The 27,679-nt window shown below is 37.6% G+C and overlaps 1 protein-coding gene across 1 annotated transcript; it reads left to right on the top strand.

Annotated features, from left to right (window-relative positions):
* The first annotated feature begins 2,578 nt into the window (after nt 1–2,578).
* On the top strand, nt 2,579–25,200 carry LOC113098410 (LIM domain-containing protein A). The gene is made up of 8 exons (XM_026263470.1): nt 2,579–2,726; nt 3,138–3,373; nt 6,545–9,782; nt 9,968–9,996; nt 11,747–11,908; nt 13,682–13,748; nt 13,924–14,031; nt 23,520–25,200. Exons 2-8 carry the CDS (start codon nt 3,252–3,254, stop codon nt 24,321–24,323), a joined length of 4,530 nt encoding a protein of 1,509 aa, XP_026119255.1. The 5' UTR covers nt 2,579–2,726; nt 3,138–3,251; the 3' UTR covers nt 24,324–25,200.
* The last annotated feature ends 2,479 nt before the right edge of the window (nt 25,201–27,679 follow it).

Genomic DNA, 27,679 nt, shown 5'->3' with positions numbered 1-27,679 from the left:
CGTAGGCTTTATAGAATTAACCTCTTATTTTTCAGAATATTGACTTGAGTGAAAAGCAGAATATCTGACTCAGTTTAGGTTGTACACAATTTAAAAAAAGATCAGACCAGTCCGAGCAGGTGATTTCATGTATAAAATACATGAATAATAAAATTCTTAGACATTTGTTGTTGATTTACATTAAATCACCTGGTCTGATTTTAATATAGTTGTGAGACCATGACAAAGATTTATTGTAATCCAGCTATTAAACGTGATTCACTTGCACATATGTATCTTGTTTAGGGAGACATTTGTGTCCGTTATCTTGCCTGCAAACTTCACCTAGCCTAGGCTGTTAAACCTTGATGGGGTGAATACAATTTCTTTATACTTGTATTTTAATACATTTATGTACATTATTTTATTTTAAAATGACAGAGAATTACACTGGGACAGAAACATCCAACGTGCTGCTACAGCACAGCAGTACAACAATAATCAATGAGGGGTGAATAGTTCCAGAAGACATGTTGGCAATGAATGCACATACTGTTATGGCCATGTGTGAATTCTGGTATTATATAATAAAAGTAAGTTGATAGGAAATGATCATCCTTGTATGGCTTTTAATTTAGGACTCAGCTGTAATTGGGTCTGTGGCTATTTGTTCTTTTTCTGAAGGTTACATTTCATTCCAGTTTGACATTGATTACGGTTGGGTGCCTCACCAGTGTTACATAATTGATCATTGATTGTTTCTAGCATGGAATGGAATGAACAAATACATACCTACTTTAGCCACAGACCCTGGAGATGCCCCTACAGTTCTAACAGGAATTTCCCTTTTATCCCCCAATGTAGGTGTTGCTGTTTCTCATCCTATGGCTTATTTAAGCAAAAAAGGTGCAAGTGACTTCTATGAATATAACTACTTCACAGTTAAATATTTTCTTTCTTTATATAACTTTATATTTGCAATAAAATACAACCTTGTGTGCCTTATTTAAGCAAAAGGGTACGAGTGGTTGTGAAATTTTGGAATATAGTCACAATATAAATAGCATCATTAGGCGCAACACAGCACGGCCTCTGTTGTTATGGACAAAATAAATCATATATAAACAAATCATAGATAAACATTCAAAAACATTCAGTCAGGTCAAAGCAGTTGCACTGCTGGCTTTAAAATATGCATTTTTATGTTTTATAGCATAAATCAGAGGGTTTTCATTATATTCCAGAATCTAGGGAATCTGAGGTGAATGTATCCAAATTATAGCATCTTCCTAGCTTGCAGGGAAAGACTAAAAAATCATGGCAATGGGCTTTGCGGTGAAATTTTGCAAATTAAGTTCCTTTGTAAACGTGTGTGTAATTGCTTTTGTTTGTAATGTGGTTAATTTGTATAATTCTCATAGTATTCTCCTGAGTGTGTTCCTTGTCAGTTAAAAACTTTAGATTTGGATTCTCTTTATACATGATAAATATTGTTTGGATTGCCTTTTGCAATGTTTTTACATTGTTTTTCTGAAATATAGTAGTTATTATTACCCTAACAATAGATGGTCAGCATTATTTTAATTATTATAATTAGGAATATACTATATCAATAGTATAATACAATATAACAGAAATCAACCCAAAATAACACAAAAACACTTGTGAACTTGAATCAGAAGTATATTCAATTGCTACTCTAAATCTTATTTAGTTTTTATATCATAAGGTTTCATAGTTGTTGTTTTTTCCCCTATGGAATCAGTGCTGTGATTAGGATGGTTAAATGATGGCATGGACACTAAGGGGAAACATGTGCCTGTGAATGTGGATTATGATTAATGTTGTAAATTCAAATTGATTCTCAATGATTCCATTCTCAAATTGAATCATCAGCCCTGTTGCATTAACGTATGCATCAATAGTGATGACAGATACACAGGGGTGTTGCACTAGATCCCGGGTCCTATGCATAGGCAGTCCTGATGGGCCCCCAAATAAAAAATAAATTATATTCCAGACTTTTCAAGGGCCCTCTCTTCCTTTGGGGCCCTGGTACTCAGTACTGGTTTTACCCCCAGTCCGACGCCCCTGCGGATACAAGCCAGGCCTGAAGCAAATTAAACTGTGAACCATACTGCAATATGTATATTGCATGTTACTAATTTATCAGTGTTTTCGATAAAAAATATATGTATATATATATGAGGTCAAATTAAAATATGAAACTCCAAAAAAGTATTTCTTTAGAATTAAAAATTATTTCTAAGGACCCAAAAGCATAATTGAAAAACATTAAACATAACATATTTTATCTCATGGCCCCCCAAATTAAAATAGGTTGCCACTAGTGCCTACCATGGAAAATAATCTCCCCTTCAAACGATATTTTAGCTGTGAACTGATGTTATTGTCATTGCTGTACAAATTTGCCATGGGCATTTCAGACAATGAGATAGGAATTATTGACATCTGGTGCTCACACTGTGCTGATGACTGTTGGAAAATCATCCATGTCAGATAAAGGGGCCGGACCGACATGGATAGAAAAGTTGTGAAAATGCCAGCGCTCTCATCATTTCTTGAACCCTTCAATAAAGCAACACTTGTTTGCTCAAAGTCGCATTTGTTTGAAATTAAGAATTGAAATTGTACTTCTAAATTGATATTACAAAATATTTATTTTTCTTTAATCCTTTGAAGAAGTCTGGCTTCTTTTCTCTGTTGGCATTTTTGAACATTTTGCGGTAAGATATTGCAATATCATACAGCTAACTTGTAACAGTTTTAATTTTATGCTTATTAAACAAATTAGGCATGTATTACAATTTTATCTGACACCTGTAAATAATCATTAAGTATTTTCTTTTAATTCCTGATTATTTATTATTTATTTTATTATATTTATTATTATTTTATTATTATTCCTGTTTATTTATCATTATATTATTTTTCTTAGAACAAGTATACTGTATATTATATAAACCTATTTGTTTCAATCTAAAATTTAAATGCCAATTTATAAAATGTAATTCAGTCAGATATTCCATGCTTTATTACGTGCTCAATGTTTGACGCTTTGTAACTGGCAATACATATTTTTACATTTTAAATTACCACTACCAAACCTTTACCATATCTATTATGTATTCCCACAGTACTTTCCATTACACTGTGGATGATTTTTAGCTCAGGAAACGAGCATTTTTACAAAGCAAGAACAACTGAATTTAATTAAATTGTCTTTCTGAGGAGAAACAAGAATATAGACAATGGCTCATCATCAGATACATCACCATAGTCAACACCATCATCATCCTCATCATCAGCATCACCACTCATCTCATCATCACCATCGTGGTGCACACATACCTGAGGAACATGAGGATAAGAGGTAATAAAAATATATATTTGTAAAAAAATATATTATAAAATATATATGTGTGTGTGTGTGTGTGTGCCCCTTCACGGAAACTAGTGACACAAGTCAGCAGCACAACTTTCGAGCAAAATGAGAAAGAAGCGTTTTTTTTTTTTTCAAAATTGGTGATTTTCGTTTTTTTGCAGAATCTGTTAGTTGATATCACAAAGAAGCCTCTCCGTGTTTGAGATAGCAGTATTGGTATATTTAAAAGCGTACATTTTGAGGTTGAAATCAGCTAGTTTGTCGGAGATTCTAGCACGCAGTAGGGGCGTTTCATTGTCTTTCTGTATTTCCATACTGGATAAGCCTGCTTTTGTTTCTTTTGTTATTGCCCCCGCCCTCCGAGGGAAGCGTGGCTACTTAATATGCAGCGCTCTGGTCGGCTGTAGCTGATATCAAAATTCAGTGAAGATGGACGCCGCAAAGGTGAACGCAGACGAGCTGAACCGTGGCCGTTACACCCAAAATGTTTTGAAGTACTTCTTCGACGAGTCGGATGCTTATAAACAAGCGCTCACTGATTCTGAAGACGATCTGAGCGACAATGAAAGCGGCATAATAAGACTGTATAATATCCCTAATCTACAACTGAGCGAAGATGATGACGAGGAAGAATGTATTGGACTGGCGTCAGACGAGTTGGACAGTAAGATATCAGAGGCTATATCGATAGTAACATTTGATGGGGATAAAGAGAGAGAAATGGGGAAAATCCGTAACATTTAGAGGCAAACAGACGCACAGTTCAAACTTCGGATCTGCAAGAATACATTTCTGTTTCTTATGGGTTGAGTTTCCATAAACATCAAAGTTTGTTGTTTTGTGTCCATTCTAAGAACACACGTTATCTCATGTTAAGTCCATGTTTAGACCTTTCCATATCTACCTATTGTTATTAGCTAGCTCATCGGTTATCACAGAATCCTGTTAAAAAAGTGCTAATGCTACACAATGAAATCAGTTCACCAAGTTTTATGTAGAAAACCAGCAAATAACAAATAAAATTAGCATCAATATGTATTTTGTTTACATAAACATTAAAATAATAACATTAAAAATGATGGCCACATTTGAAAGATTAAAGATTTTTTATAAAAAGATAAAACTCACATATTTCAGCCTCTAAATCATTTTTATAAAAGTCAAAAAAGATAAATTACCGACATTTACAATGCACATTCTCCTTTATTATTAATAGTATGCTGTCCGATTTTTCCTGTTGTGTCTGTCGTTGCTATGCAGGGGGTATGGCTTATCTAAATGAGATGTAAATGAGCCCCATTGTCACTCACAGCAGTGAGAACTGCACAATCTTCAGAGGCTATTTCTGCTTTTTGAGCTTTTTTGAGTGCCTACCTTCAAATGGCCACAAATTCTCCAAATATTATCAGATTTCCATGTGTTACACATCGTTGGAAAGCTTGGAGACTATACACTTTCAGAATCTGTTAATAACTCAAAATGCCCCAGAACCGACTTGTGTCCCTACTTTCCGTGATTGGTCAATATTCACAATGTATATACACATGGTTGTTATCTTGAAGCTCAAAAACCTAACAATATTACAAGCAATTACATTATTTTCTTAAAGCTTCATTCTTTCTTTGGTTAAAAATGATCCAACATCAGTTATTGAGCATGACTAATACATGACTAATCAATGTTCAGAACTGTCTCCTTACCTTCAACAATTCACAACCTTAAGCTTGTAATAATGTTTTCCAAGTTTGCCGCTATTCATGATTATGTAACGTGTACATAAAAAAGGAGTCCTGGCTATTAGGCTATACTTTATGTGTGAATGCAACAGTTGGCGTATTATTTGTAGCCTCTCATTAAAGCAGCTGGAATAGTAAAACTTGTCAGAATGTGTTTAGAATGAGTTTTAAGGAAATTGATTAAATAGCTTTTTTAGGTCAAAAGAACAATTTCTTTCAATTTCTTTTGATGACAGTTAGATTATACAGAATTTTTAATCTACAGATAACACTAAATATATGTAGTCATACAATGATAATGTTGTTACCAGTAACAATTTGTTTGTAAAGTATATCAATAATAATAATTTGAACTGTTTGACATGATCTTAGCTAAATTTGGGATCATTATATTTAATCACCATTGGTTGCCTAATTTATTGTAAAACGTTTTTTTTTTTTTTTTTTTTAGTTGGTCAGAACAATACTGGAAGAAATGTAACTTACTTTTCAGATGACATTTTCCAGCAAAACTTCTTATTTTGGACATACTTCCAAAACATAGTATCTGTAATTCCAAAGTACAGTGAATATCCACACTGATGAGTTGACTGACAGCACTCACGTACACCTCAAAACATTAGATTTAGCTGCGCTGAGAAGCTATACTGATGCACAACCCACGCAAAGATAATAATTCCACAAACAACTACAGGTTTCAATCATGGTGACAAAGAGGCTAAACTTACAGACTGCAGCTTTAAGAAAATGTGAGTGTTGTTGCTAAACAGTTGCTAGGGTATTATGGGTGGTTTCTAGGGCATTGCGAGCTTGTTGCTAGGGTCTACTGAGATATTGTTGACTAGCCCAAATCAAAAGAAAGCATATGGTTTTAGGTATCATTCATGTCTATGTAACCCCTTTGGTTTTACTCGCCACACACCAAGCAACATTCGAGCTGGTGTTTTCAGCATGGGAGGTGGGCACACTAACAAGGTTAGTAAAGACCACAAGCTCTAGTGTTAATCGTTACTGTGCCTCTTGAGATCAGGGGGGTGAAGTTTACCTGCACAGCTCTTACTAGCTGGCCTCTTTTACACTCACCACCTTAAACCTCACCTCCATCCAGGTCATGGCACCAATGTAACCCCTCCAGTTCTATTTGACTGTGGGATTCTAACTGGAGTTTCTGGCATGGGAGGTGGGAACGCCAACAAAGATGTAAAAGACTGCAGCCTGTAGTGTCAGTTGCTAGTGCCCCTTTTGAAATCAGAGGACTGAGGCTTACCTGCACAGCTCTTAATAGCTGGCCTCCATTACATCTACAGCACAAATGAGTATACATAAATAAATAATGGGGATTTAATCATTTATATTTGTAGTAACTAATAATTAGTACCTTAGTAAGATCTAATAATTATTTTTTCTTCACTTTTATCCATAGTACTTCAGATGCCAGCAGTGGTCATCATCACATTCATGAGCATTATAACCATCATCACCCCCAAACTGACAGCCATCATCATCATCATCCACAACATCAAGATAAACATCACACACCGAAAAAGAAAACTCACTCTAAAGCTTCATTCACTTCCTCAAACTCTTCTGGGTCTTCCCCTAGTTCTCTGTCTAAGTCTTCATCAAGCTCACCCAGTTCTGATTCTTCTTCTTCTGATTCCTCTTCCTCCTCCAATTCCTCTTCATCTTCTTCCTCCAAATCATATTTCTCCAATTATAGCTTTTCCTCTTCGTCTTCCTCTTCCTCTGGTTCATGTACTTCATGGTCATCTGAAACCAGTCTGGAAAATGCCCCTTTGCCTACTTCGTCCAAGCGAGCTATTCAACATCCAAAGCACTCACAATCATGTATGGATATCAGCAGAGGACGGAAAGCATTTGAAGATGATGAGGATGATGTAGATACAATGCCTTTATTGGATGCTGATGGCCAACTGAAGAAGTCCACAAGCATGGAAAAGAACCTTACTGTCAAAGAAAAAAGTGGAGGGACTGCCAAGAAGACTGCAACAAATTCTCAACAAAAGAATGAAAAAGGCAATAAAGAGCAACAACATAATTGTGTTAAAGGGGCTGCAAACATAAGAAAGACCAAGTCTATGGAGGTTTTGACAAGGCAAATAGATCATGCTGGTGTTGGAGACTTGGATGAGAAAGGGCTGGAGAAAAGGAAACAAGAGGCTCATAAGAACTTTGTGAAGGAGAAGATTAAGTTTTCTGCCTTTCTGAATGAAATCACAAGGCAGGTACTTAGCCCATCAAGACTTACATCACTTGGGGTAACAGATTTTCACAGGCCCTTGAGCCCTGGTCAAACTTCATTGCATCCAAAGGCATTATCTCAAAAGCCTGAACATAAAACAGAAAAGAAGTCAAAAATTACCAGAAGCCGGCTTGGAAGTAGTGCTAGCTCCATAACATCAACTGCTCACACCCATGTCAGCAAATACTTACACTCTAGTAAGCATTCTCACTCAAGTAAGCACTCTCACTCAAGTAAGAGCTTCCATTCCAATCGGCACTCACATTCAAGCAAGACTTCCTGCTCAAACAAAAATTCTTATCCTAAAAGGGAGCTCATCTATCAACAACAACACCAGGCTGTTCCCAGGCATCGATGTCACAGTGCAAAAAGTGATAAAAGCTATACTAGTTCTTCTTCAAAAGGTATTTCATCTGGGACTGAACGTGGCCACAAAAGTCAGCAAAAGCACCAAACTGCCCCCAAAGAACATTTAAATTCACAGAATCATCGAACTTCACACCTCAAATTGTCTCCATCACACCACCATTACAACAAACATAATCATAGCTCGCCTTCATGTCCTTGTTCTCCAGAAACAGAAAACTGCCATCATCGTTCCCATCCAGAATCGCATTACCATCATACCCGTCCAGAATCACATCACCATCACATCCATCAGAAATCTCATCACCATCATGACCATCCAGAATCTCATCACCATCACTCCCGTTCAAAAAATCATCACCATCACACCCATCCAGAATCTCATCACCATCATTCCCATTCGGAATCTCATCACCATCATACCCATCCAGAATCTCATCACCATCACGCCCTTCCAGAATCTCATCACCATCATGCCCATCCAGAATCTCATCACCATCATGCCCATCCAGAACATCATTACCAGCATGCCCATCCAGAACCTCATCACCATCATGTCCAACCAGAATCCCTTCAGCATCATTCCCATTCAGAATCCCATACTAATCATTCCTATCCAGAATCTCAACACCATCTTTCTCAATCAGAATCTCAACACCATCATGTCCAGCTAGAATCTCAACACCATCATGCCCATTCAGAATCTCATCACCATCATTTGCCATCACATCACCACCATGAAACTCATCATAACCCATCACCACACGATAACTCTCCTCATTCAGATTCCCACAATCGTTCCCCTTCTCCATCACATTACCATCATGAATCATATCATAGTCCAACACATTCTTCTAAATCAGAATCTCACCATCATTCAGAAGCTCACCACTATCCTTCTAATGCAGAATCCCACCACCATCATCATTCACCTTCGCCACCACATTACCACCATGGAAGTCAGCACACTTCATTTTCACATCATCATTCCACCCATTCAGAAACTTTCCACCCTCATTTCCATCCAAAATCTCACCACTATTCGCCTCCTTCTCCTCTCCAACACCATGGAGAACACCATAGTAGTATATCTCATCTTTCTACTGACTCAGAAACACAACATCAGTTTTGTGTGAAATCTCAACATCATCATTCTGACTATGAGTCCTCTCATCCCAAGTCTCACCAGCATCATCACCATCATCATTCCCATCCTAATCACTCATCAAAACCTGATCATCACCATCACACTTCAGATTCAGAACGAGAGTACAACAATTTCCATGATGATTTACACTCTGAAACTCACCAATACTCTCATTCACATGATGCATCCTCTACACCTGAACACCATTATCATTCTTCTCACACTGACACTCACCATAGTCCTCATCAACATCACTTGTCTGACAGTCATCCAAAAAGTCCTGTACACTCTAATTCACCCTATCATTATGTAAATAATCCCATCTCATATTTGGAGTCCCAAAAGCACAGCACATCACATTCTAAAGGACAACTTTCAAATTTGGAATTCCACCACGAAAGTGATCACAATTCTCCAGAACCTCTTCCTAACCATTTCCACTCAGGAAATCATGACAAGCCCCCTGTTGAATCAGATCATTACCATCACCACAAATCTCAAGAATCCCAAAATAATTCCCATTCAAATGCCCATCACCATTCCAATCAAGAGACTAATCATCCTCAACATCATGAGCATTCAGAATCTCATCATCATTCTCAACCAGAATCCCACCATCACCATTCCCAAGATCACAATCGTCGCCATGACCATCCGGAATCACAGAATCAACATTCCCATATGGGACATCACCACTTTCATTCTGAATCAAACCATTATCATTCCCACTTCAAAGAGGATGATCACCCAAGCCATCTTCGCCACTCTCCAATAGGCCAACGGTCTACTTCTCCCCATTCTAACAAGTCAGATTCATCAGCTAGCTCCACTATCCAGGACGATCAATCCACAGTGAGCTACCAAGAGTCATCCTCATTCCCAAAGGTGATAATTTTTTATTTATTGTTGAAGTAGAATGAAAATTTATAAAACGGATAGATCCAGTCCTTGATTCTGATTGGTTGAGTTGTGTTTCTTGGGTCTTATTCCTTTGTTATATATTTATATATACTGATAATTATTTGCTGTTGTGGTTTTCCATGTTTGACTCGGCTTTCATGTTTACCCAGGATAAGGATTCAGAATTGGAGAAGTTAATGTGAGTTTTTGTTTCTTTGCATTCTTTTTTGCATGCTGCCTGCTAAAGTACTAATTGCCTTACATTTGGTTCTGGACATGGCTTTTCAGCTTCGTCTGGGTGGCTGGGAAACAATTTGCTTTAAGATGCACTCAAATAGAAATTATCCCTTCTTGGAATAGCCAGAGATATATAGTAACGAAGTAGAACTACTTCACTACTGTACTAAAGTACTAAAAGGCAGTATCTGTACTTTACTAGAGTATTGTTTTTTTCTCCTACTTCCACTTTTACTTCACTACATATTTTCGATGAGTTTAATACTTCTACTCCGATATATTTTTTATGTGCTGCATCGATACTCGTTACAATTATAAAAATGTTACGAATCATCCCATTACAAACCCACATTACCACTGCCAGAACTGTAGATGGCAGGTTTGACGAAGCTGTCAGTTCTTTCTGTCAGTTCGATTCAATAAACCGGTTGGAGAAAACAGTTCACCGGTTCTTTTGCGCTCGACGTAATGGTGTCATTGGCGTTGACTGCAAGCCTTCGGTTTATCTGGGCTCATAACAATAACATTAGCACAGAATCAGTTCAGAATCAATCACCAAAAGAATCAGTTCAGTTCAGACGCTCTGTGTGTCGGTTTGCTTCACGCTGAATCACACATGCGCAGTTTCATCAGCTTCTCGGTTCTCGAATCGGACGCGTCTGACAGAAACGGTTCTTGACTCGTGAACGAGTCAGTCTGTTGTTCGTGATCTGGCTCGGCTCGGTGTTCATCTTCAGTTCTCTCGTCACATCAGTTCAGTCAGTGTGCTGTTTGAGTACATTAATTACTCCGGTATATTGGTTTGTTTGTACTCAGAGGGAGTGTCAGTCATATTAAACAAGTTAACAGCTTAAGTCATTTGCGTACTGGAGACGCGAACCGTTTAAAACGATTCAGTTCGATTTGGTGAACTGTTTCAAAAAGATCCGGTTACATCGAATGATTCGTTCGCGAACTGGATATCACAAACTGCTTTGTTTTGAACTGTCTTACAACAGACATGGAAGAGAAGACAATCCTGAATAAAGTCGTAGTTTTTGCTATTTTTGGACCAAAATGTATTTTCGATGCTTCAAAAAATTATAACTGACCCTCTGATGTCCCATGGACTACTTTGATGGTGTTTTTCTTACCTTTCTGGACATGGACAGTAGACCGTTCGCTCAGTTTCAATGGAGGGACTGAGAGCTCTCGGACTAAATCTAAAATATCTTAAACTATGTTCCAAAAATAAACGGAGGTCTTACAGGTTTGAAACAACGTGAGGGTAAGTTATTAATGACATAATTAATAACTAATAATACAAAAAGTTACAGCCAAAGGAATTGTGATTGTCCTTTAGGTTAATCATTAGAAATAATAAAAACAATATGTTCAAACTTTTGACTACTTTCTTTAATAACTACATAACACAATACTTGTACTTTTACTTTAAGTACTTGAGTAGTAAATTTTTAAATAGACTACTTGCAATACTTAAGTACAAAAAATGTTGAATACTTTAGTACTTCTACTTAAGTGTGGTGCTTAAAGAGCACTTCAACTTCTACTCAAGTCACTTTTTTGATAGAGCACTTGTACTTTTACTCAAGTATGGTTCTCTAGTACTTTATACGTCTCTGGTTATAGCTCATAAAAGCATTCTGTATCTTGCAGTTTATGTTTTCTTGGAGGCATGCTTAATGGACTGTCTGTGTGTTTATTCCATCCAGGATCTTACAGGAGCAGAATGAGGCTCTCCACCACAGCTTGCTGCAGACAACTATGCAAATGGAATGTATGGGAGCTGAGTTCAAAACTGGACACCAGCTTCTTGAATCGGAGTTACAAAGAACTCGCATAGAGCTTAGCAGCTTAATGGAGCGGTTCACAAGGTGAGACACTAGAATAAATTGTACTGTGCATTTCTATTCCATTTCTATTCTATTCTATTCTTATATAATGCATGCACATAAAATAGTCCTGTTCAAAATACAGTTTTTTACATAATTTGAGCTAAAACTTCAGACTTGTTTAAAAACGGTCAGGGTTTTTGGTTCTGTGGGCAATGTGCATCCTTAAGCATGCACTGTATTTATACACTACATTAACTAATTTAGTAAACCATATATTTTAATGTTGAATAGATATATAAAGAAGATATATAAGAGGGCAGTCTCGACAATGCTGAATTTTATAACAATTTTATACGTACACTTTTAAAAGGTGCACTTTTTAATAATGTCAAATTAAAAGTTTTACTTTAAAGTACATTAAATTCATTATGTTTGAATAACCTTTTGTTTTTCTTTAAATAAGTATTTTGATGTGTTTAGTTGATGAACTAAAGTACATGTGTAAAGTTTGGTAGTATAAAACACTGAATAACATGAACACGCAAAAATAAGAAGAGAACAAAGGGTTTAAATACACATTTTGATGTGTATTTTCCGGGTATTTCTGATTTTCATTAAGTGCCATCTAATATCAGCGAGTGAATTTGCATGTTCACTCAGCTCATCGCCAGTGAAAATCGGTTGGACAAGAACACAAAAGACACATCGAAAAATGATGGTAATAAGCACAAGATAATCATCCTGGTGTGAATGTGGCTTAAAATGTTCCAATTCAGCCCATTCCAAAGGTTCTGCCAGTAGTGGGCACTCATGCAACATAATCAATGAAGTACATCAAAGTAAACAAGATGGAGGGAAGTCTGTGAGTGAAAGGTATTTAAAAAAAAGGACCAGAATGCAGCCAAAGAGTCCAGGCCAAAAGATACAGTACGTGGGGCAATGGATGGTGGGAGGAGCCAGTGAGGAGCCAAGAACAGGATGGTAATCCAGAGGCCAGCCAGGACGAGACCCTAGGGTGAAGTAGAAGGTGAGAGGAGCCATGGTGGAAACAACTTGATAGATGAACACCCTGGGATTTACTGATGGAGATGCAGCCACCAATTATGGAGACCCAGGTGGAGCTGATGAGCTGAAAAGCCCACACAACACTGATGGTCCTGGAGACCAAGGTGTAACCCAGGAACCAGAGGACAGAGGCTGAAATGGTGGGACCAAGGGAAAAGTGGGACGTGGGAGCCCAGAGAAGCCATATGGCAGATAGTTTTTGGTTGAGCCAAGGGAAGGGATAAGGTTAAGCTGAGGTGTTGACAAACTGAGGTGGAGCAATGGGTATGGAGGCTAGAGTTGGAACCAGAGAATCTGATCTGTTTGTGGAGCTGATGGCCAGAAGACCCTGGGCAGGTCATCCATGTCAATGGGAGCTGCAGAGGGGCTGAAGGACAGCAGCAGAAGTGGAGCTGAGGAACTGGCTAATTGAGGAGATGGGAGAGGGAGGCTGGGTGGGAACTTGGGAAACTCATGAAGCTCAGGAGATGCAGGAGAGCTGGAAGGAACAAGCAGAAACTCAGGAGAATTGCGTTTTACCTCTTTAAACCAGTCAATAACATCCTCCTAAAAATGTCCTGAAGTTACTCAAAATATCTACCAGAAGCCAGCTCTTGCACCTGGTCAGACTCAGGCTGTGGAATGGGCTCCGGGGAAATGGGTCCCTTAAACCTCTTCCTTGGTTCAGGCTCGTCCAAAATTTTTAGTTTTTTCAAAGCATTCATGTTAATATATCATATAGATTTCTATGTCTTTCTATTTCATCAGACTTCAGGACAACTACTCCTGCACACAACAAACCAATCATCTTCTGGAAAAGAAACTGCATTGTGTGGTAAAGCCCAATTTAACCATTCAGACTTGTTTAATTGCTCTAATTAAACTCATTTATTTATATGGATTCAAAATTACATTATATCCATAGACCATTGATTTACATAACTGTAAAATTCCAACAAATTATTACTGACTTTAATCACTTTCCTTTATTTTTTGCTATTTCAATTTAGGCTCAAAATATAGATGGAGAGCGAGAGCAACTGAACGAGCGGGTCTCAAAGCTCACAGAACAACTGTCTGCAGCACAGACAACCATCCAAAGTCTAGAGACTATTAATGTGAGAGTTTGATTTCATTTTAATTCGTAATATACATTTTAATGTAGATGCCCTTCATAGTAGATACAGGTGCTTCTCAATAAATTAGAATATCAACGAAAAGTTCATTTATTTAAATAATTCAACACAAATTGTGAATTTTTTTTTAAATTATCTTTTTATTTAAAAAGGCAAATTCCCATCACATACATTAATTACAGCTTTTTAGTTTTTCAAGTACATATATAGGGATGGATTCAGATGTTTTAGATGAGTTTGTCTATATTGCCCTTCCGACATTTTCTTTTACCAACCATTACTTATTCCAATAAAGACAATAATTAAATAAAACAGAACCCGGGATGCGCACCATTTCCAGTAATTACAACCTCACATAAAAAGAGGGTAGGTCTACACAAATCATAAACAAAATTAGATGAAATCAGATCTAATTGGTTTTAGATACTCAGTCCATTTAGACCAAATCTTATAAATTTTTTCTTTTTCAACTTTGAGGGAAAAGGATATTTTTTCCATAACATAAATCTCATAAACTATTTCAATCCACTCCTCAATGGTGGGTGGATTCACTTTCAACCATTTCCTCGTAACAGATTTTTTACTGGCTGCCAATAATATAGACAGCAGTTTTTTATCGTCAATGTTCCATGTCTCAAACCCTACATTACCCAAATACACAGTTTCACATTTAAGTGGAATGTTTACATTAAAAACATTGTTTATATGTTTTTGAATCTTTTCCCAGTAAGGTCTTATTATATGGCAGTCCCAAAAAATATGGTAGTGATTAGCTCCATTAGATCCACAAAGTCTCCAGCAGGCATCTCCGCTGCCTTGGTATCGTTTCTGAACGGGTGTGATAAAAAATCTCCGGTGTGATTATTATTTTTATTTCACTTTCCCATTTCTTCCTTATGTATTCCGTATTTTCTTGTTTAGATACAGTATTGTTCAAAATAATAGCAGTACAATGTGACTAACCAGAATAATCAAGGTTTTTCGTATATTTTTTTATTGCTACGTGGCAAACAAGTTACCAGTAGGTTCAGTAGATTCTCAGAAAACAAATGAGACCCAGCATTCATGATATGCACGCTCTTAAAGCTGTGCAATTGGGCAATTAGTTGAATTAGTTGAAAGGGGTGTGTTCAAAAAAATAGCAGTGTGGCATTCAATCACTGAGGTCATCAATTTTGTGAAGAAACAGGTGTGAAACAGGTGGCCCCTATTTAAGGATGAAGCCAACACTTGTTGAACATGCATTTGAAAGCTGAGGAAAATGGGTCGTTCAAGACATTGTTCAGAAGAACAGCGTACTTTGATTAAAAATTTGATTAGAGAGGGGAAAACCTATAAAGAGGTGCAAAAAATGATAGGCGGTTCAGCTAAAATGATCTCCAATGCCTTAAAATGGAGAGCAAAACCAGAGAGACGTGGAAGAAAACGGAAGACAACCATCAAAATGGATAGAAGAATAACCAGAATGGCAAAGGCTCAGCCAATGATCACCTCCAGGATGATCAAAGACAGTCTGGAGTTACCTGTAAGTACTGTGACAGTTAGAAGACGTCTGTGTGAAGCTAATCTATTTTCAAGAATCCCCCGCAAAGTCCCTCTGTTAAAAAAAAGGCATGTGCAGAAGAGGTTACAATTTGCCAAAGAACACATCAACTGGCCTAAAGAGAAATGGAGGAACATTTTGTGGACTGATGAGAGTAAAATTGTTCTTTTTGGGTCCAAGGGCCACAGGCAGTTTGTGAGACGACCCCCAAACTCTGAATTCAAGCCACAGTACACAGTGAAGACAGTGAAGCATGGAGGTGCAAGCATCATGATATGGGCATGTTTCTCCTACTATGGTGTTGGGCCTATTTATCGCATACCAGGGATCATGGATCAGTTTGCATATGTTAAAATACTTGAAGAGGTCATGTTGCCCTATGCTGAAGAGGACATGCCCTTGAAATGGTTGTTTCAACAAGACAATGACCCAAAACACACTAGTAAACGGGCAAAGTCTTGGTTCCAAACCAACAAAATTAATGTTATGGAGTGGCCAGCCCAATCTCCAGACCTTAATCCAATTGAGAACTTGTGGGGTGATATCAAAAATGCTGTTTCTGAAGCAAAACCAAGAAATGTGAATGAATTGTGGAATGTTGTTAAAGAATCATGGAGTGGAATAACAGCTGAGAGGTGCCACAAGTTGGTTGACTCCATGCCACACAGATGTCAAGCAGTTTTAAAAAACTGTGGTCATACAACTAAATATTAGTTTAGTGATTCACAGGATTGCTAAATCCCAGAAAAAAAAAATGTTTGTACAAAATAGTTTTGAGTTTGTACAGTCAAAGGTAGACACTGCTATTTTTTTGAACACACCCCTTTCAACTAATTGCCCAATTGCACAGCCTTAAGAGTGTGCTTATCATGAATGCTGGGTCTTGTTTGTTTTCTGACAATCTACTGAACCTACTGGTAACTTGTTTGCCACGTAGCAATAAAAAATATACTAAAAACCTTGATTATTCTGGTTAGTCACATTGTACTGCTATTATTTTGAACAATACTGTAATTGTATAGCATTATATAATTTGGAGATAATTTTGTTGCTTGGACTGGGTTTGATTAATGATAAAAATACTTCCAGGAACCCTGATTCACTTGTTCCTAACACCCCTTTAAGATTTTCGTTAAAGTGATGTCTCACTTGCAGGTATCTAAAAAAATCATCTTTTACCAGTCCGTAATCTTTCTGTAGGGTTTCGAAACTTTGGAATGCCCCTTTGTGGGTAAATGAATGATAAGTAGTTAAACCTTTTGAGATCCATATCTTAAATCTATCATCGATTCTGTTTGGTGCAAAGTCTGAATCATAGGCACAACATCTCATAATTTTAGATGCTTCTCCCAATCTGCAAATTTTATTTTTGCCTGCCAGGACTTCAGGAAGCTGCCTGTTATAGAATCATCTGGGATATCCTGCTCCTCTAGTAGTTTGTTATCACTCAGTAGAGCTGTTACTGGAATTCCGTTTAACGTCATAATTTCTATTTCTTTCCATGTTGCAGTATATGTTGGTGAGCACAGGCAGACTAAAGATCTCAATTGGGCTGCATGGTAGTAATCTTGTAAACAAGGAAGGCTCATTCCGCCCTTCTCTTTTCTTAATTACAGTGTCTTAAATTTAATTCTGGCCCTTTTCTCTTGCCACAAATACCTTGCTATTAATCTGTCCCACTCCATGAATTGCTTAGATGATATTTTGACTGGCAGGCATTGAAAAAGGTATAACATCCGTGGAAGGATATTCATCCTAATTGACTCTATCCGGGAGCTTAAACTCAAAAAAGGAATAACATTCCATCTATGTATATCAGATTTTATCTTTGAATTTAATGGGCCGCAATTGATGTCGTACAATCTTGAGAAGTCCCTCGGTAATAAAACACCCAAATATTTAATAGATTCAGCATCCCATCTCCAATTATACCTGGTCTTAATCGAGTCTGGTGGGTCATAATTAAATTTTAATATTTGAGTTTTGTTGATATTAATTTTATAACCCGAAGTGAAACCAAATTCCTCTAGTTATTTCATCAGTTTTGGGAGTGTCTGAGTAGGTTGTGTTATACTTATTAATAAATCGTCCGCAAATAGGGCAAATTTTTGCTCCCCGGATTTCATTGTTACCCCCTTTATATCCGACCTCTGCCTAATCAATTGACTCATGGGTTCTATAAATAGGGCAAAGAGGAGTGGCGACGCACAACACCCTTGTCTGGTTCCTCTTTCTAGAATAAATTAATTGGTTAGATCTCTGTTGATTTTAATTCTAGCTGTTGGTTTATTGTACAGTATTGTTCAAAATAATAGCAGTACAATGTGACTAACCAGAATAATCAAGGTTTTTCGTATATTTTTTTATTGCTACGTGGCGAACAAGTTACCAGTAGGTTCAGTAGATTCTCAGAAAACAAATGAGACCCAGCATTCATGATATGCATGCTCTTAAGGCTGTGCAATTGGGCAATTAGTTGAATTAGTTGAAAGGGGTGTGTTCAAAAAAATAGCAGTGTGGCATTCAATCACTGAGGTCATCAATTTTGTGAAGAAACAGGTGTGAGTCAGGTGGCCCCTATTTAAGGATGAAGCCAACACTTGTTGAACATGCATTTGAAAGCTGAGGAAAATGGGTCGTTCAAGACATTGTTCAGAAGAACAGCGTACTTTGATTAAAAAGTTGATTAGAGAGGGAAAAACCTATAAAGAGGTGCAAAAAATGATAGGCTGTTCAGCTAAAATGATCTCCAATGCCTTAAAATGGAGAGCAAAACCAGAGAGATGTGGAAGAAAACGGAAGACAACCATCAAAATGGATAGAAGAATAACCAGAATGGCAAAGGCTCAGCCAATGATCACCTCCAGGATGATCAAAGACAGTCTGGAGTTACCTGTAAGTACTGTGACAGTTAGAAGACGTCTGTGTGAAGCTAATCTATTTTCAAGAATCCCCCGCAAAGTCCCTCTGTTAAAAAAAAGGCATGTGCAGAAGAGGTTACAATTTGCCAAAGAACACATCAACTGGCCTAAAGAGAAATGGAGGAACATTTTGTGGACTGATGAGAGTAAAATTGTTCTTTTTGGGTCCAAGGGCCACAGGCAGTTTGTGAGACGACCCCCAAACTCTGAATTCAAGCCACAGTACACAGTGAAGCATGGAGGTGCAAGCATCATGATATGGGCATGTTTCTCCTACTATGGTGTTGGGCCTATTTATCGCATACCAGGGATCATGGATCAGTTTGCATATGTTAAAATACTTGAAGAGGTCATGTTGCCCTATGCTGAAGAGGACATGCCCTTGAAATGGTTGTTTCAACAAGACAATGACCCAAAACACACTAGTAAATGGGCAAAGTCTTGGTTCCAAACCAACAAAATTAATGTTATGGAGTGGCCAGCCCAATCTCCAGACCTTAATCCAATTGAGAACTTGTGGGGTGATATCAAAAATGCTGTTTCTGAAGAAAAACCAAGAAATGTGAATGAATTGTGGAATGTTGTTAAAGAATCATGGAGTGGAATAACAGCTGAGAGGTGCCACAAGTTGGTTGACTCCATGCCACACAGATGTCAAGCAGTTTTAAAAAACTGTGGTCATACAACTAAATATTAGTTTAGTGATTCACAGGATTGCTAAATCCCAGAAAAAAAAAAAATGTTTGTACAAAATAGTTTTGAGTTTGTACAGTCAAAGGTAGACACTGCTATTTTTTTGAACACACCCCTTTCAACTAATTGCCCAATTGCACAGACTTAAGAGCGTGCATATCATGAATGCTGGGTCTTGTTTGTTTTCTGACAATCTACTGAACCTACTTGTTTGCCACGTAGCAATAAAAAATATACTAAAAACCTTGATTATTCTGGTTAGTCACATTGTACTGCTATTATTTTGAACGATACTGTATATAGCTGCAAATGTGTCAATTATAGTCGTATGAAAGCCATATTTTGCAAGTACTTTATATAAAAATGCCCACCTCACTGAGTCAAATGCTTTCTCTGCATCTAAACTTAATATCAATGTCTCCAGTTTTTGTTGTGTGACTTGTTTCATAAAATGCAGCGTTTTCCTGATGTTATCTTGGGTCTGTCTTTGTCTGACAAAGCCAGTCTGGTCCTTATGTATTAATACAGGTAATATCAGTTCAATTCTTTTAGATAATATGGAGGTGAATAATTTATAATCATTTACCTTTAATAGTTGGGTTATTCAGAATGTTTGAGTTCAGTCTCCAGAGAGTGGATTTTTTCTTATTATTCAGGTGGATTGACATATAAATGGGATCATGGTCTGAGATAGTGCTAACTTTTATTTCACAATTATCCACCCTACAAAGATCACCTTTAAGCATAAAAAAATAATCTATGCGTGAATATACATAATGAACGGATGAATAGTGCGAATAATCTCGACCTGTCGGGTTTATCTCTCGCCACACGTCCACAATCCCCACTTCACACATCCAAGTATTTTAATCTTCTACTAATGTTTTTGGCGCCAGATTTCCCATTTGATGAGTCAATTTTCGGATTTAATGGACATTAAAATCTCCACCACATATTAAGATCCCTTGACTTTTTGTTATCATTAGATCAATTATATGTTTATAAAAGGACCAGTCACTGCCTGGAGGTACATACACATTAAGGAGACTCATCACAATTCCTTCTATTTTACCCGTAACCATAACAAATCTGCCTTCGCTATCCTTATGCTCTGATATGTGTTCGTAATTTACAGCACCGGATATCAGAGTCGCCACTCCTCTCCTCCTTCCCGAATCGTGGGAAGAAAAGTAAACGTGTTTAAATCCTGATTTATTTAATTTGGCTTGTTCAGAGTCACTAAGATGTGATTCTTGCAAAAATGCTACCTGAATTTTATCCTTCTTTAATTTTGATAAGATTTTCCCTCTCTTCACTGGATTGAGTACTCCGTTAACATTAAATGATGCTATTTTTAAAGACCTGCTTTGCATCTATGTGATTCCCCCTTTCATCCCGTTCAGAAACCTGGTGCGCATCCCCCTCCCTGGAAAAACCGACAGGGAATGAACAACTAACGTATTAAAAAACATAGAACTGAACACAGTTTGTCTGCATGACTCCCTATGTAGGGGTCTATAGAACTGACCCTTTTGAGCCTCCCAAGGTGGATCGAAGGGAAAAGTCCCCCTCCTCAGTCCGGAGGGAGAGGCCCTTACCTGCAACAGTCGCATAGTGAGATAATAAAAAAAAAAATAATAATAAAAAATATATATATAAAAAAAAGGATTCAAAGGTGAAAAATTAGTCCGGAACGAACCAGTCAATCCTGTCATGAAACTCCACCCTTAATTACCGTATAGTTCAAGGGATCTCTCCGCCATCCTTGAGCTTTGGATTAAATCCTTTAAGTCCCGGAGGGATCCGGTGATGCTCTCCTGAAGGTTCGGAGCTTCTCCCTGTAGCTTGATTCCCGCCCGACTCTGTGTCTTTCCTCACTCGTCTGTCCACTCTTGTCCAGGATAACCGCTGCACCTCCTCCATAAGCGTCTCCGGAGGTCTGGTGGTTGTTACAGTGTAGACTCTTCTCTGCATGTCTTCCGATGCCTCCTCTATAGTATCATAGGTTTTGGTTCCGTCATCGTGTCTCACGCGAAGCCTGGCCGGGAAGAGCGTCTGGAATTTAACTTTTTTTTCCTTCAGCACTCTGCGGATCTCTGAATATTCTATTCGTTTCTTGAGTATCAGAGGTGGATAGTCGTGATCCAGATTTATGTGGTTTTCTTGCCAGGTAAACCCCTTCCTTTGCCATGCCTTGTGGAGTATTGACTATTTAGTTTTGAAACTTAAAAACTTAATTATGATGGAGCGTGGCGACGCTCCCTCCGGCGGCCTCGGTCCCACCGATCGAAGAGCCCTTTCAATCTGCAGGTCGGGCATGTCATCAGTCAACTCGAGACCCTCATGTAGTAAACTTTCCACAAACGAAACCATCGTTGTTGACTCCTTTTCGGCTTCCTCCGGTACCCCGTAAATCCTTATGTTATCGCGTCTGGAACGATTTTCCAGATCCAGCAGCTTTTCCTCCATCTTAGTGTGCAGCTTTAGCATAGCATTGATGACTTCCTCAGTGTTTTGGATCCTTTCTTCTGCTTTCTCTATTCGCCCTTCTGCCTCGTCCAGTCGGGCATTCACCTTCCCCATTTCTTCTTTTATTGTCTCTAGTTGTTCTTTATTTTCTTGTTGAAATTCTCTTAGTTCTCGCAGCCAAGTCGGCCATTTCTCCCCGTTGTTTGCTAGCTTAAACTTGTTAGCTGCTAATATTGTTGCGAAACCATCTATCTCACCCTCTGTCTTCGGACGATTTTTATAGCTCTAAGTGGTGTTATAACTCTTACCCCCTTGTCTACGTTTTTTATTAAATTATTTATTTGGCTTATATGGGGGAATTTCTCTAATTTCGCTGGTTCAACCGGGAGCTCTATCACTATGCGGCCATCCTAACGATGTTCCGACCGGAAGTCGAAACTCGTATATTAAATAAATACAATGCACACAGACTGAAGCAGCTTAAGTCTTTGGTTCTTTTAATTGTGATGATTTTGTCTCACATTTAACAAAAACCCACCAATTCAATTAGAATACTTCATAACATCAATAAATACGAAAAAGTGAATTGTTGGCCTTCTGGAAAGTATGTTCATTGAGTACATGTACTCAATTCTTGGTAGGGGTAATTTTGCTTTAATTGCTGCCTCAATTTGGCGTGGCATGGAGGTGATTAGTTTGTGACACTGCTGAGGTGGTAAGGAAGCCAAGGTTTCTTTGACAGTGGCCTTCAGCTCAGCTTCATTTTTTGGTCTCTTGTTTCTCATTTTCCTCTTGACAATACCCTATAGATTCTCTATGGATTCAGGTCTGGTGAGTTTGCTGGCCAGTCAAGCACACCAACACCATGGTCATCAAACCGTCATTGCGGTTCTCCCGGTTGGTTGTGTATCTTTTTCTCCCACACTTTTTCATTCAACTCAACTTTCTGTTAACATGCTTGGATACAGCACTCTCTGAACAGCCAGCCTCTTTGGCAATGGATGTTTGTGGCTTACCCTCCTTGTGTAGGGTGTCAATGATTGTCTGAGATCATTTTGAAGGCTCATGAAACCTTTGCAGGTGTTTTGAGTTGATTAGCTCATTGGCATGTCACCATATTTTAATTTGTTGAGATAGTGAATTGGTGGGTTTTTGTTAAATGTGAGCCAAAATCATCACAATTAAAAGAACCAAAGACTTAAACTACTTCAGTCTGTGTACACAGAATTGATTTAATACACGAGTTTCACAATTTGAGTTGAATTACTGATATAAATGAACTTTTCTTTGACATTCTAATTTATTGAGAAACACCTGTAGTTACTTTAAATATTTCCATTCAAAAGTCCAAGATAACTGAATATGATGAATATAAGGGGCTATTTGACAAAAATTAAGATTGGAAAGAATTTTATGATTTCATTCCCTTTAATAGCTAATTTATTTTAGAAATAAAAAGCATGTTGACATTTGTATCTTTTACATTTATTCATTTAGCCGACGCTTTTTATCCAAAGCGACTTAAAATTGCTACGTATGTCAGAGGTCGCACACCTCTGGAGCAACTAGGGGTTAAGTGTCTTGCTCAGGGACACATTGGTGTCTCACAGTGGATTCGAACCCGAGTCTCTCACACAAAAGGCATGTGTCTTATCCACTGCGCCAACACCACCCCTTTTGTTTTTGGAAATGTTCTTCATAACAGTTGGTATTGGTACAACAGTATTCAAATATTTTGTATTACATAAACTATTACATACAATAAATAGTCAATTCGTACTTATTTCAAATATGTCTCTAATGAAAATGAATTGGCTTAATTTAAGACATTCCTGCTCCTTTAGGTGACATCAATGCTACAGGATGCCCTGGTGAAACATTTGAAGTCTGATGATCCCCTCACTCCACTTCCAGTCGCACCACCTCCAGCTCAGTTCATGGACAGTAATCATTTTGACAAAGTCTCCATGCATGCCGATGACCAAATGTTGGGAACCCTTCCAGAGGAGGAGGAATCTGATTGGTCAGAAATGGGAGAGGAGGCACAAAACTGCATCCCGAGAGGTTCACATGGAAGTCATGAAAATGCATCTTATTTCCAATGGCAACAGAGCCAAGGCAGTTGGGAGAGGGTGAACCAGTATTCAAAAGGAATCATAGATACGGAGAGTGAATTTGGGGTCGAGGAAAGCAAATGTCATCAAGCTCATCATGGCCTACAGATACCACATCTCAAATTCACTGTTCACCCTGAAACACTACCGGTTGCTATCGAGGATGTCAGCCTGGCTCGCTACAAGCAGAGTCCTGATAATCCAGTATGCGATGGCTACCAGATCACAGAGGTACGTAACCTGGGCTCTCCCATTCGTGTACTCTCTACAAGCCTGGAAGAGATTCATTCCATTGGGCTTCTGAAGCAGCAAGAGCAGCAGCACGATCATCACAGCCATCTGAGGAGCAATAAATCCATGATGGACCTCTACCAGTCACAAGCCGGCACCAGACAAGTGCCATACATGGATGAGATGGTAAGTAATTGGGGAAAAGTGAACAGCCATGGTGCTGGAGAGGATAGAAATGAGATGGTTGGTCTGGAGTCTGCTCAAAAAATGCTCAACCACGATGGGGAGAGTACACACTTGTGATTAGGGGACGTTTTAGAATGAGGAATGTTTACTAGCCTATGTATTGATTATTATAGTACTTGTGCAGAAAATATTAGTGGTGAAGTACAGGTTAGCCACTACAGCAACTTACATTTTATCACTGGTGCATGAAAAAATTGGAAGGAAATAGAGAGGAAAAATCATAATGTGTTTATTTTTAATTAAATGGCAAAAAGTGGTATTTTAAGTTAAGATTTGGTGAAGCTGTAACTTTCCACCTGCTATTAAATCTGATGTAATTTAAAAAGTATTAATACTTTATACTTTTAATGTATAAAACTTTTAAATAAAATAGTATAAAATCTTGCTAATAGTTAATTCAGCAAAATTTGATAAAAAAAAAAAAGGAGCATTAGCTATATATGCCAAGATAGTTTAACTTTGCTTTCAGCTTTGCTTCCCAGCAAATTGAGGCTCCAATAATCAGCTGTATGCTCACAATTTAGGACTGCTTGTGCTCTGTTTATGTACAAATTAACTCCCAGTGGATAAAATCAAGCCCCACCTTTTCCCCCGGAATATGCAGTTGTTAGTAAAGGAAAAATGTTTCATTAGAGAAGTAAATGGACTGCATATGCAGTTACACTGAAGATTGTTCTGTTTAGTTTAGAATCAGAATGACAGAAATTTCTAATAAGCTTCTCTCCCAGCCATTTACCTGTGTTGTTGAAGTATGTAGTTTGGTTTGTGTGACGAGTGGGGTGGGGCTGAGGGACGTGGGAACGAGGAGTGAGGCCGGTGGAGTGATTGGAGATGAGCTACACCTACGACCCACCACCGGATCTCAATTCCCACGTAGGAGATGGAAGGATATAAAACTGGAGCGACGACAGTGAAGGACGAGAGAGGACCAGGCCTGGGCTTTAGTTTATGTTTTGCTTATTATTTATGCGCATCAGTCGTCCGTGAGGGGCTGATGAGCTGTTTTGTGTTTATTTTGTTATTAAAGTTTCATTTTGATTGTCCGCCGGTTCCCGCCTCCTTCTTCCTGTAGTTATGGAGTTTTTATTATTACAGTTTGGTATATAAAGACCAAACACTGCATCAAATAATGAACAAAAGCAAAACAACAAAAACAACAACAACAACAACAACAATGTAATTCTAATACTCTTACATCTATTTTAATCTTTATTTCTATATTAGCTTTAATTATGAGAAACATGGCGGCATCATGTAGTATGTATATGTAAAACTATTGTGAAACATATGACTATAAAAACTATTATTAAAGAAAGAGTATGGAGTGAAAATGAAAAAAAAATGGGAGTCACTTTTTTTTCTTTGTGAAAGATTAAAAGATTATAGGAAAAATGTTACCCATTTGAGTTCTTCCTATATACATTTTCTCTTTAGAAAAATCTGAATACGTTTAAGATGTAATAATTGTCTGTAAATTTCCATATGCTATTCTGTAGTTATACTAATGGCAATACAATTAAATAAAAAGCACACTGCATTCTTTTGACAAAATCCAGGTAGAATGTTGTAACTGAATGTCATTTTGATTTGACTTTTTTGTTTGTTTAAATAGTGGTATGTAACCTGCTTGTATAATGCATTTTGTACTAATGTTGAAGTGTGTATTAATGTCTGTAATTATTTGCATGTTGGTATAAATAAAGGTAGAAAAAACATTAATGTTGGGAGTCTCTTTGAAAGGAGAAAATAGTCATATTGATGTGTATTGTATGTTTTAGAGACAGTTTCAGCTGATTTCTAATTTCTGAGAATTAAGATAAAGATAAATCCATACCTAACAGAAAAGGAAAAAAAGAAAAGAAAAACATATTATAGTGATATATAGAGTAGTCTTTGGTAATCAGTATTTATTTATTTATATTTTTTTTTATTAAAAAAAAAATTCGCATTGACAGACTTGTGTTCCTGTTTCGCTGTGTTTTTCTCCCTATGTGCTTCCTTTGAACCAGTTTTTCTCTCGTTTTTGATTAGTCATTTGGTTCAGGTGTGTCCCATTACCTACTCTCATTTGTCTTTGTATTTAAGCCCCATTTTGTTCAGTCTTTGGTTATCACTGCTATGTTATGCTGTTTTCCCTCACCATTCTGCCCATGTTCTTGAACTGCACCTCCCATCTTTGTCTTCTTTCCTGAACCAGAGTGTCACATATGTAGGCTAGTTAATATTATTTTGCCCTGCAGTGTAAATAACTTAATTCTAAAAGTAAAAAAAAAAAAATGTTTATGTTGTCTCCCCATTAAAATGAATTCATAGAAGCTGCATGAAAACAACAAAAAATAATTGACAATGTAGTTTAAAATAACAACAAACTTATGGTACATTAAGTGTAGCATGTCACACCACAAAACATTAAATAATTCATATTTCTAAAAATATTTAATATCAACTAACTAGTCATTTAAATAAAACTGGAATTAAATAAAAAACCAATGATTTTTAAGCATAATAAAAAAAAAAAAATTCATCCATCACACATAACATGAAGGGCAATGATATTTGCGAGGACCACAGACAGGCTGCAAATGTCTGTTTAGTGAAAAAGCTGAGAAGATTTAATAAATAATTTTATAAAATTTTTATAAATTATTATCATTATAAAAAGGTCCTAGGTTCCCTTAAAGGTTGAATGCTTTATTTATTTTATATTTCTAAGAGCGAAGTTCATTGATACATAACATTTTGCAAATGGGTTAAGGTTTGAAAGTGAAGAAAATCAATAAAAAGCATCTATGATGAATAAATTACACGGTCTAAATGGCGTTTTAGTTTTTACTTTTGAAGTACAAGAGCAGGACTTGCCCTTCCATTTACATGAGCCTACATGAGTTTGCGAAGAGTCAAGTTGGCGCTCAAATTATGGTTGCTCTCATGCCTCAATAAACTGATTATCTTTACTTCTGAACCAAGAGACTCCCTAGAACTAGATTAAACTTTGAAGAAAGGCAAATCACAGCCCTTCCAATCTCTTCCTTGTCGTTATTCATCATCTTTATCCTCTACAAACGTGACGCAATGCAGTGATGCACCACTGGCTTTGCTGAGCAGACAGTGGCCTTGTTTCCCATTGGAGAGGTTAGGATTGTAATAGGATAGTTTAGGGATTACAGGTAAGACGCCCAAGACATCTAACTTTGGCCAAATCTAGTGTGTCTCACCCAACCATGGGCATGGAGGTGCAAGGGCACCACTCTCACCACTGCGAGCTAGGGCTTAAAGCGGGCCAGTAGCACCGAGGCCAGAATAGCGCAGGGTTTCCACAGTGGAGCTTGAAGCACCGCTGTACGTCACTAAAACACGCCCTTTACACGCCTCTCAGAACAACGTCATGCAACCTCATCATTTCACCACCAAAG

This window comes from Carassius auratus, unplaced genomic scaffold, assembly GCF_003368295.1.
Source record: "Carassius auratus strain Wakin unplaced genomic scaffold, ASM336829v1 scaf_tig00216553, whole genome shotgun sequence".
NCBI lineage: Eukaryota > Metazoa > Chordata > Actinopteri > Cypriniformes > Cyprinidae > Carassius > Carassius auratus.
This window is presented reverse-complemented; position numbering and strand designations above follow the sequence as displayed.